The 15414-nt window shown below is 34.7% G+C and overlaps 2 protein-coding genes across 2 annotated transcripts in view; one reads left to right on the top strand and one right to left on the bottom strand.

Moving 5' to 3' along the window:
- Positions 1-15414, bottom strand: part of Pngl (N-glycanase Pngl) — a 492631-nt gene that overhangs the window by 434286 nt on the left and 42931 nt on the right. The gene's annotated exons all lie outside the window — the stretch shown is intronic.
- Positions 7761-15414, top strand: part of LOC148946269 (uncharacterized) — a 37483-nt gene continuing 29829 nt past the window's right edge. Inside the window, exons 1-2 of the mRNA XM_089097990.1 lie at positions 7761-9072; positions 14362-14523. Coding sequence (XP_088954116.1) covers positions 8745-9072; positions 14362-14523 — 490 coding nt within the window. The 5' untranslated portion in view covers positions 7761-8744. The remainder of the gene's footprint in view (positions 9073-14361; positions 14524-15414) is intronic.

The raw sequence follows: 15414 nt of genomic DNA, 5'->3' as shown, positions 1-15414 counted from the left end.
AGACTTCTATCTCAATGGATCTTCTCAAATCTGTTTTACGAATAATCTTAAAAAGCACATCTACCCCACAGCCAAACACAGTTCTTTCGTCCTGCGCTGTAAGGACTGGCTTGCCATTGGCTCACGTGGCCCAACGACGCGGATCCTCGTCCAATAGTTGCTTTAAGATATTTCAGATGATTCAGGTGTTCACACGGTTTTTTGCCATTTAAACTTCCTTAGAAATATCGTACGTAGCATTTTTTTGCTACTAATTATCTTAGCGAAATTCGAACGACTAGCGTCGTTGTTTGACTGAAGCGAGAATGCAATTTCTCTTTTTACTGATTAAGAATTTAGACTCTTGGAAGTGGTATTTGAACTCAATTAGGGGACGTTTAATTTCTGCCCGAATCATCTTTAGAAGGAAAGAATCTTGTATTTTAAATATATCGCATTTTACTCATGTTACATTATGGAGGTAGTCTAGAGGTAGACCAAATGAGGTTTTTCATATTTTGTCAAAGCTTATCAAACAGCACGTCATATGAAGGCTATCCTTCTTTTGGGCATGTTTCTAGTGTTGTTTTCTACACTAAGCCTAAAAGATCCACACAAATCTTCTTTTGTCTTCCATCTCCCCTTTCCACTCAAACCCTCCATATCAAAACAAGAAAACTGAAAGTTCGGAAACAGATTTGTTATTGTAACATACATCTTAAATGGAAAAGTTTTCCTTGCCTAGGAATGTCCTATCTCCATTCAACACACGACTCTTGAATACCAGTTCCATATAAGTGAAAACATGGTAAATTTAAACTTGGTTAGAAATTTATTAAATAAAACATAGATATTTAAAATCGTTATTTAAGTACCTTTGAAACAAGGAGGTCCATTACTATTTTTCATTGAATTATATTTTTTTCATTATGGATGTAGTCTAGAGGTAGATCAAATGAGGTTTTTTGCTTTTTGTCGAAGCTTATCAAAAAGCACATCATTTGAAAGCTACCCTCCTTCTGAACATGTTTCTAGTGTTGTTTTCTGAATCAAACCTAAAATGGCCACACAAATCCTCTTTTGCCTCCCATCTCCCCTTTCCTCTCAAACCCTCCATGTCATAACAAGAAAAATGAAAAGTCGTAAAGAGATTCGTTGTAGTAAGACATTCGTTGTAGTAAGCACCTCCCAAAGAAAAACATGGCAAATTCAAATTTGGTTCAAAAACTATTGGATAAGACTTGAATATTTAAAACCTTTATATCAGAAGCTTTCAAATGAGGTGTGGCAAAACTATGTTCAATTATATTTTATTTTTACTGTTATGGATGTAGTCTAGAGGTAGGCCAGATGATGTCTTTCTTTTTTTTCAAAGCTTATCAAACAGCACATCATTTGGAAGCTATCCTTCTTCTGGACATGTTTCTAGCGTTGTTTTCTACATTAAACCTAAAAGGGCCACACAAATCCTCTTTTGCCTTCCATCTCCCCTTTCCTGTCAAACCCTCCATCTCAAAACAAGAAAAATGAAAGTTCGTAAAAAGATTTGTTATAGTAACATACATCTTAAATGGAGAAGTTTTCCTCGCCTAGGAATGTCCTAGCTTTATAAACCTCCCTACCTCTGAATGTAAGTACCTCCCAAAAAAAAACATGGCAAATTCAAATTTGGCTCAAAAACTAATGCATAAGACTTGGATATTTTAAATCTTTATGGCAGGAGCTTTCAAATGAGGTGTTTTTGAACCAAATTTGAATTTGTCGTGTTATTATTTGGGAAGTACTTACATTCAGAGGTAGGAGGGTTTATAAAGCTAGAACATTCCTAGGCAAGGAAAACTTCTCTATTTAAGATATATCTTACTATAACGAATTTTTATTTTTCTTGTTTTGACATGGAGGGTTTGAGAGGAAAGGGGAGACGGGAGGCAAAAGAGGATTTGTGTGGCCCTTTTAGGTTTGATGTAGAAGCTGACACTAGAAACGTGTTCAGAAGAAGAATAGCTTTCAAATGATGTGCTGTTTGATAAGCTTTGACAAAAAATGAAAGACTTCATTTGGCCTACCTCTAGACTACCTCCATGACAGTAAAAAATAAAATAAAATTGAATATGGTCATGCGACACCTCATTTGAAAGCTCCTGACATAAAGATTTTAAATATCCAAGTCTTATCTAATAGTTTTTGAATCAAATTTGAATTTGCCATGTTTTTTTTGGGAGGTACTTATATTCAAGGGTAGGGGGTTTATGGAGCTAGAAAATTCCTAGGCACGGAAAACTTCTCCATCTACGATACATCTTACTATGAAGAATCTTTGTACGAGTTTTCATTTTTCTTGTTTTGACCTGGAGGGTATGAGAGGAAAGGGGAGATGGGAGGCAAAAGAGGATTTGTGGGGCCCTTTTAGGGTTTATGTGGAAACCGACACTAGAAACATGTTCAGAAGAAGGATAGCTTTCAAATGATGTGCTGTTTGATAAGCTTTGACAAAAATTAAAAAACCTCATTTGGGCAACCTCTAGACTACTTCCATAACAGCAAAAAATAAAATATAATTGAATATAGTCATGCGACACCTCGTTTGAAAGCTCCTGACATAAAGATTTTAAATATCCAAATCTTATCCAATAGTTCTTAAACCAAAAATGCATTTGCCATGTTTTTCTTTGGGAGTTACTTACATTCAGAGGTAGGAAGGTTTATACAGCTAGGACATTCCTATGCAATGTAAAATTCTCCAATTAAGATATATCTTACTGTAACAAATCTTTTTACGAATTTTCATTTTTCTTTTTTTGACATGGAGGGTTTGAGAGGACAGGGAAGATGGGAGGCAAGAGTATTTGTGGGGCCGTTTTAGGTTTTATGTAGAAACCGACACTAGAAACATGTTCAGAAGAAGGATAGCTTTCAAATGATGTGTTGTTTGATAAGCTTTGACAAAAATGAAAGACCTCATTTGCCTACCTCTAGACTACCTCCATAATAATAAAAATAAAATATAATTGAATATAGTCATGCAACACCTCATTTGAAGGCTCATGACATAAATATTTTAAATATCCAAGTCTTATGCAATAATTTTTGAACCAAATTTGAATTTGCCATGTTTTCTTTGGGAGGTGTTTATATTCAGGGGTAGGGGGGTTTATGAAGCTTGGACATTCCAAGGGAAGCAAAACTTCTCCATTTAAGATATATCTTACTATAAAGAATTTTTTTACGAATTTTCAGTTTTCTTGTTTTGACATGGAGGGTTTGAGAGAAAAGGGGAGATGGGGGGCAAAAGAGCATTTGTGTGACCCTTTTAGGTTTGATGTAGAAGCTGACACTAGAAACATGTTCAGAAGAAGAATAGCTTTCAAATGATGTGTTGTTTGATAAGCTTTGACAAAAAATGAAAGACCTCATTTGGCCTACCTCTAGACTACCTTCATGACAGTAAAAAATAAAATAAAATTGAATACGGTCATGTGACACCTCATTTGAAAGCTCCTGACATAAAGATTTGAAATATCCAAGTCTTATCTAATAGTTTTGGAATCAAATTTGAATTTGCCATGTTTTTCTTTTGGAGGGACTTATATTCAAGGGTAGGGGGTTTATGGAGCTAGAAAATTCCTAGGCACGGAAAACTTCTCCATCTACGATACATCTTACTATAAAGAATCTTTGTACGAGTTTTCATTTTTCTTGTTTTGACCTGGAGGGTATGAGAGGAAAGGGGAGATGGGAGGCAAAAGAGGATTTGTGGGGCTCTTTTAGGGTTTATGTGGAAACCGACACTAGAAACATGTTCAGAAGAAGGGTAGCTTTCAAATGATGTGCTGTTTGATAAGCTTTGACAAAAAGTGAAAAACCTCATTTGGGCAACCTCTAGACTACCTCCATGACAGCAAAAAATAAAATATAATTGAATATAGTCATGCGACACCTCGTTTGAAAGCTCTTGACATAAAGATTTTAAATATCCAAATCTTATCCAATAGTTCTTGAACCAAATATGAATTTGCCATGTTTTTCTTTGGGAGTTACTTACATTAAGAGGTAGGAGGGTTTATACAGCTAGGACATTCCTATGCAAGGTAAAATTCTCCATTTAAGATATATCTTACTGTAACGAATCTTTTTACGAATTTCCATTTTTCTTGTTTTGACATGGAGGGTTTGAGAGGACAGGGAAGATGGGAGGCAAGAGTATTTTGGGGCCGTTTTAGGTTTTATGTAGAAACCAACACTAGAAACATTTTCAGAAGAAGGATAGCTTTCAAATGATGTGTTGTTTGATAATCTTTGACAAAAAATTAAAGACCTCATTTGGCCTATCTCTGGACCATCTCCATAACAGTAAAAAATAAAATATAACTGAATATAGTCATGCAACACCTCATTTGAAAGCTCATGACATAAATATTTTAAATATCCAAGTCTTATGCAATAATTTTTGAACCAAATTTGAATTTGCCATGTTTTCTTTGGGAGGTGCTTATATTCAGGGGTAGGGGGTTTATGAAGCTAGGACATTCCAAGGCAAAGAAACCCTCTATATTTAAGATATATCTTACTATAAAGAATCTTTTCACGAATTTTTATTTTTCTTGTTTTGACATGGAGGGTTTGAGAGAAAAGGGGAGATGGGAGGCAAAAGAGGATTTGTGTGATCTCTTTTTGTTTAATGTAAAAAACAATGCTAGAAACATGTTCAGAAGAAGGATAGCTTTCAAATGATGTGTTGTTTGATAAGCTTTGACAAAAAATGAAAGACCTCTTTTGGCTCACCTCTAGACTACCTCTATAACAGTAAAAACAAAGTATAATTGAATATAGTCATGTGACCCCTTATTTGAAATCTCCTGACATAAAGATTTTAAAAATCCAAGTCTTATCCAATAGTTTTTGAACCAAATTTAAATTTGCCATGTTTTTCTTTGGGAGGTACTTATATTCAGGGGTAGGGGGGTTAATGGAGCTAGGACATTCCTAGGCAATGAAAACTTCTCGATTTAAGGTACATCTTACTATAACAAATCTATTTATGAATTTTCATTTTTCTTGTTTTGACACGGAGGGTTTGAGAGGAAAGGGGAAATGGGAGGCAAAAGAGGATTTGTGTGGCCCTTTTAGGTTTGATGTAGAAGACAACGCTAGAAACATGTTCAGAAGAAGGATAGCTTTCAAATGACGTGCTGTTAGATAAGCTTTGACAAAACGTGCAAAATCTTATTTGGCCTACCTCTAGACTACCTCCATAACAGTAAAAATAAAATATAACGCAATATAGTCATGCAACACCTCATTTAAAAGCTTCTGACATAAAGATTTTAAAAATCCAAGTCTTATCCAATAGTTTTGAACCAAATTTGAATTTACCATGTTTTTCTTTGGGAGGTTCTTAGATTCAGGAGTAGGGGGGTTTATGGAGCTAGGACATTCCTAGGCAAGGAAACCTTCTCCATTTAAGATACATCTTACTTTAACAAATCTTTTTACAAATATTCTTCTTTCTTGTTTTGACATGGAGGGTTTGAGGGGAAAGGGGAGATGGGAGGCAAATGAGGATTTCTGTGGCCCTTTTTAGTTTGATGTGGAAATTGACACTATAAACATGTTCAGAAGAAGGATAGCTTTCAAATGTTGTGCTCTTTGATAAGCTTTGACAAAAAACGAAAGACCTCTTTTGACCTACCTCTAGACTACCTCCATAACAGTAAAAACAAAATATAATTGAATATAGTCATTGCGACCCCTTATTTGAAAGCTCCTGATATAAAGATTTTAAATGTCCATGTATTATCCATTATTTTTTTAACAAATTTTTAACGGGCTATTTTTTGCCTCATTTGGTAACTAGAGGTAGGTTGGGTGGGTTTACGGAGCTTGAACAATTCGAGGAAAGGTAAAACTTTCTATTTGAGATATATATTACTATAAAGAATATCTAAACTAATTTTCATTTTTTTTTTTTTGACATGGAGGGTTTGAGAGGAAAGGGGAGATGGGAGGCAAAACAGGATTTGTGCGGCCATTTTATATTTTTTTCATAAAACGACACTAGAAACATGTTCAGAAGAAGGGTAGCTTTCAAATGATGTGCTGTTTGATAAGCTTTGACAAAAAGCAAAAAACCTCATTTGGTCTACCTCTAGACTACCTCCATAACGATAAAAAAAATAAAATATAATTGAATATAGTCATGGGACACCTCATTTGAAAGCTCCTGACATAAAGATTTTAAATATCTAAGTCTTAAGCAAAATTTTTTAAACCATTTTTAATGTTAATGGTGTGTGTGGAGTAGTTCGTTAGAGTCAGTGTTAGTGGGTTGATTGGATATCTTTACTACATAGGCTCTTACAACTAAACCATTAAATATGTATGTTACTAAAAAAAATCATTTAAAGAACGTTCAGTTTTATTGTTTTGACATGGAGGGTTTGGGAGGAAGAGGGGAGATGGGAGGCAAGAAGAGGATTTATGGGAGCCGTTCTAGACTACCTCTGCAACATTAAAGATAAAATATAAATGAATATAGTAATGCAACATCTCATTTGAAAGCTCCTGACAGAAATATTTTAAATAGCTATGTCTTATTAAATAGTTTTTAGCCACTTTTAATTGGTTAATTTTTTTCTGTTCTAGTTAAGGATGTGCTGGGTGAGGGTGGTTTTGGATCTATGACTGGCCTAGGAAATTAAAACTTCTCCATTTAAGATATCTTACTATACCACATATATTTGCTAAGTTTCATTTTACTTGTGTTGACAAGGAGGGTTTGGGAGGACAGGGGAGATTGGAGGCACAAGAGGATTTATGGGGCCATGTTATTTGTGATGTATAAAACAACGCTTGAAACATGTTTAGAAGAAAGATAGCTTTCAAATGATGTGCTGATTGATAGCTTTTGAATAATGCCTTTTTTATGCTTTTTTATGCCTTTTTTATATGATGCCTTTTTTATGCTGATTACAAATATAATAAGAATTTCTATTGTAAATGAATTTCAGCCCCCCCCTATATCGGCTATACCAAACTTAACCCTGAATTGGCATATATAGGGGGGGGGGCTGAAATTCATTTCTGATAGAAATGCTTATTATATTCATAATCAGCATAAAAAAAGGTGTCAGTATCTACAAAATCATATTATTGAGTTAGGAATAAAGTGAATACACCATTCGATGCCTTTTTTTTATGCTGATTACAAATATAGCCTAATAAGCATTTGTATTGGAAATGAATTTCAGCCCCCCCCTATATAGGCTATACCTAACCTAACCCGGAATTGGCCGATATAGGGGGGGGCTGAAACTTATTTCCAATATAAATGCTTATTATATTCGTAATCAGCATAAAAAAGGCATCAAATGGTGTATTCACCATTTGATGCCTCAGGAAGATACTTTTAAATGGTTAGGAACATTCAGGGAACTTAAAGGCGTATCCACACTTACTCCTAGATGTCTTAAGGCATTTTTAATGGAGACATAGTTCAAATCCATAACTGTGACACCAGTTATGTACACTGTTCAATAGTTCTGGGGTTTAACATTGTTCAACTTTAAACTTAAAATTTTTAGTTATAATCAGAGTCAAGACCAAGGGATTATTTTTGGAACTAGGAAAAATGGAAGCTTGAAATAACAGTTTTTGTATCTGTAGGCTAACATGAATATGAGAGAAGACATAGTATTAGTAGAGAATAGTTGGGCACAAATTGGTGTTGGTATAAGCATCTCAAACAAATTTCTTGCCATTTTAATTTGTTGCTTGCAAAACAAAACATGTAAAAACCCAATTCATTCATAAAAATTGTCTTTTGCATTTTTTGACAATATATACAAACATTGGCTACTATGGTGTGTATAGCATTACTTTGGCAACTATGGAATTACTTTTGCCTTTTTACCTACTTTTCTTTTGCCTCTGGCATGGAAATCGTTTTCTGTCCCTTCTTTTACATCATTTAGGTGATTGGGCATCAATGTAACTAAAGTTTCTCTCAAAAATTTAGGATGAATGATGATGTTATACTATAGTTTTCTTCTAAGCTGACTTAGAAAGTTTGCAAATCCTAAACATCCAACATACAAAATCTGAAAGGATCTTTTTTCTTCAAAATTTGGAATGAATGCTGTTTTTATTATAGCCTTCTTCTTAATCTAATGTGACTTGGAAAGTTGGAAAATTCTAAACATACCAATCCAACTTAAAGATTCCAAAAGTATTTTTCCCCCAAAATTTGGTGTGAGTGATATTTGTATTATAGTTGCTTTCTAAGCCAAGAGCTTTAGAATTTAAGGAATAATGAACTGCCCCATTCCATTGTCATGAAAATATTGATATTTTTCATAATTAGTGATTTCTTTTTTTCATTTCACCAATATGTTTTGCTCTGCTTTGTACTTTTTTGTTGTAAACATTTTCTTGTTGAAAAAATAAAGCCTCTAAGGTATCTTCCAGCCTCTAAGGTGACCAGAGAAAGCCTTTAATTTATCATTGTTGTTGTGTTTAATAAATAAATAGTAAGCCTATTATAGCAAAAATTAGAATATAGTTTTTATTGCCCTTTTCTTATTTACTTTTAGGTTAGAATGTTTAGTTCAAAGAATCTGACAGTACTTTTTGAAATTTTTTGATAACTAACTGCAAATAGTGGAATTGTGTAAATTTTGTAAAGCAAGAAAAAAGAAATATACCCAAGAAGTTGTCATTACAAAGTTATTAAGTGAAATAGTATACTGTTGATTTCATGTTACTTTGTTATGGATGAATCAGAAAACAGGGAAGACAAAAGTGAACATACCTCCAGTAAAGGGGAATGTATAGTTGGCCATGAAGTAAATATTGATGAAACCAGTTTCATGGGGAACAAAGACTCATTAATGACCAACCCCACAGACAATTGTGAAAAATTGGTTTCTGGTGCTTCTCTCACTGATGACAGTAGATCAGTCATTGAAGAAATTGTGAATGGCATTATAAATGAATGTACTGCCCACCTGAGCAACAATGGAATATCAACTCAAGATGCAGCCCCAGACAGACCACCAAGAAATTGTGAAATGTCACCAGCTCCACCTCTTCCACCAAGTAAGCTATTCTTATCAGATCCCATTTGCTGTACTGGTTAGTTCTGTTTAAGTTATTCTTCAAATGACTTGTTTTGCCATTTCAACACTAATGACAATTAAATCAAGCATTCTTAACTAATGAGTCATACCTAATACCAAGGATTTTGATTTTCAGGGATGTTTGTTTTATAGATAAGGTCCAAGGCCATACCCAGAGGGAGGGGGGGTGGTTAGGTGGGTTTGAATCCCTCCCGTAATGTTTTTTGACTCGTAAAAATGGATACAAACAAATTTTGTATGCGTTTTTTGAGTTTTTTTTTGTGTAAAACCTACCCCTCAAAAAAATCTTTGAGTAAAACCCCCTCCGAAAAAAATACTGGGTACGGCCTTGATAAGGTCTATAAGATTTTTCATAACTAAAACAATAAAGAGTGTGTATTTGAAAAATAATTTTCACTTTTCAGTGTAAGAAGAATTAAAACCTCTTAAATCGTCCAGTGTGTGACCTTGCTTTGTGTTCACAAACATCTAAGAGTTCCATGGAAATAGCTTAGGGGGCGCAGAATATATTTTATTTTGTTATTTGTTTATTGTGTATGTTCTTGTTTGTGTTTTTCAATGCAGTATTTCAAACAGTTCGTGTTTACGAACTGTAAGTAAGGAGCAATGCAGCTCAATAGGAACTGTGACTCTAAAGAATAGAATTTTGATATCAATAGATATATCAAAAGAATTGGCCTATTATGCTGATTCCAAATATATAAGATTCATTAAGTTTAATGTTATTGATCAAAGACTACAAGCCTGAGAAAATTTATCTTTTTTTCGAAAAAGGGGGGAAACGCCCTATAAAAGTAAAATGATCTTAATGGAAATTGAACCATCAGATTCAATGTATCAGAAAAACCCTACTATGGAGCTTTCAAGCTCTTATCTGCAAAACTGTGGAATTTTGCTTTTTTTTGCCAGAAGAAAGATAACAGATGCGGGTTTGTTTATTTATTTTTTTCTTTTTCCCAGGGGTTATTGTATCGAAACAATGGTGCGAGAACACAGGGAGAGGGCTCATTTGAACGGAAATTAAAAGTTATAGTGCCATTTTTAAGTGACTAAAAAGATTGGAGGGGGGGCAACTAGGCCCTCTCCCATGCCCTTTTTCACCCAAAATCACCCAATGAAAATTTTGAGATAGCCATTTTGTTCAGCATAGTCGAAACTATTCCTTTGGAGATAACATGATCTCCTACAATTCCTGAAGAAAATTCTTATTGCCCATCATTTGTTTATAGTATATTTATGTATTAACTGTTGTTATGTATTATGTATAGTACAGATTTTTGGGTGGGGGGTAAATTTTCTTCCCATGGAAAATCCTTTTCTGGGGGATTTTCCATGGGCAGGGAATTTTTCGGGGGGTGAACTATAGAGGGGAAATTTTACACTGGGGGGGGAGAGATTTTCCAGAATTCCTGTACGAAATTCTTTTATTTGTCTTACCTTCTCTTTGTTGAATCAATTTTATGTGTGGAGATGTTAAGGGTAATTGCCCAGGGTAAGTTTTCACTGGGATTGGATTGTTTAGAGGATCTTTCTGTGGGAAGGGGGAGGGGAATTTTTCTGTGGAGGTAGAGCCGGATTTCTCCGCCTTATTTAAAAACAATCAGAAATTAAATATAAAAAAGTTTTTTCAACGGAAACTAAGGAGCAACATTAAAACCTAAGATGAGCAGAAATTATTATGTCGATGTAGGGAGTTACCCCCTCCTCAACACCTTGCTATTTACACTAATGTTTGAATTTTATCCAAATTCATTAATAACTTCTCCTGAAACACAAGTGTCGTTTAATTAGAACAATAACAAGGTTTGTTTTTAAATACTAAAACAATTTAATGTGAAGAACAAGGTGTTGAGGAGGGGCAACCCCTTTCATATACTGGAAATGGCTGCTAGCTGTGAAATTTGCCCTTATTGTGGACACTTAGTATTTAATATTGAAATGTGTGCAGATTTTAAAGCTAGTGGTTGCCATTCGACTGAAGATCAAGAGATCACCGGTTCAAAAGTGGTTTTCCCTTGACAGAAATAAGTGAAGAGCCATGATATTGAATTTTAACATAAAATAATAACATTTTTTACCAGACCATTATATTTTTTTTTGTAATGGAAAGGGCGAAAGCCAGGCGTGTTTGTTTCTGTAACAACAACAGCAATCTTAGAGCGGCAGCCTTGCAAAACAAATTGGATTTGCAATTGTTTTCAGCTGTTTCAGCTTTTTTAAGCTGAAATAGTTTATTTTCAGCTATTATTTTGCTTATTTGTATCAGTATTTTTGGAACCTTTTTTTCTGCTTATTAATATTATTTAACTGGTGCTTTATGTAGCTTTTCAGTGTCCATAACCTCTGTTCTTTTGTTCAAAACTCAGTGTTTAACATAAGTGTTTTGTAGCTAGGGAGTAGGTGTAGTGAGTGAGTAGCGAGTTGATAGTATTTGTTATTGGGAAGTGTAAAGACATTTTTTGGAAGTTATTTCGTGCTCAGGGTGGGTTTCCACGGGGAAAATTTTCAGGGGGTGAACATTCCAGGTGAAACTTTACTCTGGGGGGATTTGACAGAATTACTACTACTACTACTAACAACTCACCGCAGCACTAAGCTGCCTAAGGCCAGCACAGTTAAACACGCTCCTCCTCCATCCCAATCTAGTCAAAGCCTCCCATTTTACACTCTCCCAGGAGGTTCCAATTTTCTCTAAATCTTTCTTTATGACACCCTTCTATCTCAGTTAAGGATGACCTGCTTTCCGTTTAGCCCTAGACAGTTGGCCAAAAAGAAAAATCTTCGGTAATCTCTCATCCTTCATCCACACAACGTGCCCTAGCCACCTCAACCTTTCTTTCATTATAGCCCTAGAGACCAGTATTGAACCACATTTTTTTATAGCCTTTTGTTTGAAATACGGTCAGTCAGCCGGGTACCCAGAACAATCCTTAAGCTCTTTAGATGTTTTCTCTGGGAAACATCTAGCAAATTTTCATCTGCTTTTTGGAGCGTCCATGCTTCAGAGTCATATTTGACCACTGTAATCACTGTAGCTTCTAATATTCTAATCTTGGTTTGCAGATTTATCTTCCTATTTTTCCAAACTCTTTTTAACTGTGAAAAAACACCCTGAGCCTTGGCTATTCTTCTTTTAACATCTTCACTGCTTCCACCATCTTTACTAATAATACTACCAAGGTAAGTGAAGCTGCCCACCTGATCAATCTTTTCATTACACAACGTCACCTTTTCATCTTCACTTATTCCTAGCCTTAGTACATAGTCTTCTTAACATTAATTTTCAAACCTATTCCAACACCCTGTACTCGCAAAACCTCTAAAACTTCATTCATTTTGCTCACACTTTCATCTAGGATGCCTAAATTATCAGCATAATCCAAGTCCAGTAGATTTTTTCCTCCTCATTTGATTCCGTGGTCTCCCATTGCCTTTCCTGTGCTCCATAAGACAAAGTCCATCAAAATAATCCATATTAAGGGGGAAAGAACACAACCCTGCTTAAATCCTGATTTAATACTAAAGCAGCTGCTAACCTCATTTCCTACCTTAACCGCAGCAGTGTTATTCTCGTACATAGCACTAATCACTTTAATGTATTTGTCTGGTATACCATACAAGGTTAAAATGTTTACTAAAGCTCTTCTGTCAACAGAATCGAAAGCTTGCTCATAATCTATAAAACTGAGGACCAAAGGTGTTTGACAACTCAGGCATTTCTCAATTATTAGCCTAAGAGTGAAAATTTGGTCGACACATCCTCTACCTTTTCTAAAACCTCACTATTCTTCTCTTAAAACTTTGTCTACACCATCCCTCAGTCTAAAAAGTATCATATTATTGAGAAATTTACTACCAACAGAGACTAGACTAATGGGTTGACAATTGACAGAATTGTTATAAGAAATTCTTTTTATTTGTCTTACTTTCTCTTTGCCAACTCATTTTTGCGTGTGGAAATGCTCAACGGATTTGGATTTTCAGGGAAAAAAATTCTTGGAACGGGGATTTCCAGAGTGATCAGAAAAAAATATTAGAAGTTGAAGTCATTTTCAAAAGAAAGAATGCTAAGTAGAATTTTTCAGGCTGAATCGTTGCAAGAAATTTAACATGGGGGGGGGGGATTTTCTGCGAGGATGGAGTAGTCCGTGTGGAATTTTACGGGGGACGGATGTATTTTGCATTTTCCACTGAGAAGTGTCCCATGAGAGGGGGGGAGGAATTTTCATGGAGGGTGAGCCAGATTTGCTGGCATTATTTGAAAAAACGATCATAAACTAAATAAAAAACAAGTTTTTCAACTGAAAGTAAGGAGCAACATTAAAATTCAAAACAAACAGAAATTATTTTGTTTATGAAGAGTTTTGCCCCCCTCCTCAATACCTTGCTCTTTACGCTAAATTTTTGACTGTTTGTCTTGATTTTTTATACATGACTCCTGAAACACAATGGCCATTTATTTTAAATAAGAAGCTTTTTTAAAAGTGCTAAAAACTTTAGCGTGAAGAGCAAGAAATTGAGGAGGGAGGGGGGTAGCAACAGTACGGAATAATGCTTTTTCATCTAATCGGCAGTTACAATCCTGAGTAATTTGAAGTCTGAAATATTCGTTATATTACTCTTACTTGTAATATTCCTTTGAGGTGCTGTCCGAGTTTTTTTTTTTTTTTTTTTTTTCAGGTACTTATACTATCAACTGAATATCGTCGCTTTTCAACCGTTTGAATAAGAGTTTGATACAAGAACGAATAAAAAACCCCCCAAAAAATACAAAATAGTTAAAAAGCCAAGAAATGAAGATGGTATTCAGTCAGTGGAAAAGAAGCGAAACGAAAGAAAAAGCAGATATTTTGGCTAGGAACTCCGCAAAGCCATCATTGCTCAGCACACACACATACAGAAATACAAGAAAAAAACACTAACCTTCTGAAGTATGTGCGCAGGGCTGTATCCAGGATTTTTTTTTTTTGAGGGGGGACTACAATTTTTTTCGCATTTAAAATCTGTTTTTATCCAATTACGTTTTTACGATTCGGATAAAAATTTCGGGGGGGGGGGTCGAACCCCTAACCCCTCCATCCTGGATACGGCCTTGTATGTGTTTTATAGTTCTGAAACCAATTTTTTGGATAAAAAGCATCTTCAGACTGTTGTTACTTTTGTATAAAAAAGAAGGAATTTCATTTTTAGGCGATTAAATTTTCTTAATAGATTAACACACAAGTTGCTGTACTTTTCTTCTTTTAAGGAGCCTGTGCTCTTCACCTGAACCAAATTCAGAAACTGCTATCCGAGCTTGAAGAAGCTAGGCAAATCAACGCCATAGCCCAGTTAACATGGAGTGATGAAATACAGAGAGTAGAAAGACGATATAAAGATGAACTAGAAACCATTCAGGCATTACTGGAAGGTAGGCTTGTTTTTATTATTTGATTTTGAATTGTGATTACATGCCATTGCATAAGCTATTTTGGCTACCACAAAATAGGAGAGGTACCCTAAAAATCGTTTAATATCTCGATGCAAGAAGGGGGGGGGGTAGGAACTGAAACCATACACCTGTGCAAATCATTGATAGCTGTGTTTTATATTTGGATTTTTTTTCACGTTTAGATAACGAAATAGCTAAAACATCTTAATTTCTATTTTTGTTTTGTTTTCTTTTTTATTCTATTTTTCCTTTGTGTTTGTATTGTGGATCATAGATAGCTTGAGCTGGTAGTATTAATCTAAGGTTTCCATTAGCCGGACTGAATGGATTCTAAAAGGCTAAAAGGATGTATCAATTTCTCTGGTTAAAACAGCTATTTACGTGGTTACTATAAATGGATGAAGAATTGTTGTTCATTATTCAAATTCAAAACTGTTGATCATTAAAGCTTAATTTTTGGTAGATTTTCAGTTGAAAAGTTTTTAGTTTTAATTATTTTTTTTGGCAATAATCTTTTACTTAGGAGATTTATGAAACTTACTAAGAGGGTCTGAAGAGGAAGTATATGTGAGGGGTTTTATAAACCTCCAGTTTAGGGCTTTGAACCATAATTATTGTAATGATACCGTTTTATGCTTCCAAAGTCTTCTGCTTAAGAAGTGGTACCAAAAGTGTCGTTTTTATTGCTATATGGCACTTTTGGACGGTAAAATTAATAAAAAGCTCGTAGATATGAGTAATAGGTTTAAAATGAGATTTCCTGGGATATGCTTTAAAAAATGAGTGCATAACATTTGCAAAAATAGTTGATTATCTGAAAAGTAATTATAAGAAAGAACAAACCATGATTGAAAAAAAAAAATCCAAACT

Source organism: Artemia sp. Qi Xiang Cuo, chromosome 12 (genome assembly GCF_049724085.1).
Source record: "Artemia sp. Qi Xiang Cuo chromosome 12, ASM4972408v1, whole genome shotgun sequence".
Lineage (NCBI taxonomy): Eukaryota > Metazoa > Arthropoda > Branchiopoda > Anostraca > Artemiidae > Artemia > Artemia sp. Qi Xiang Cuo.
This window is presented reverse-complemented; position numbering and strand designations above follow the sequence as displayed.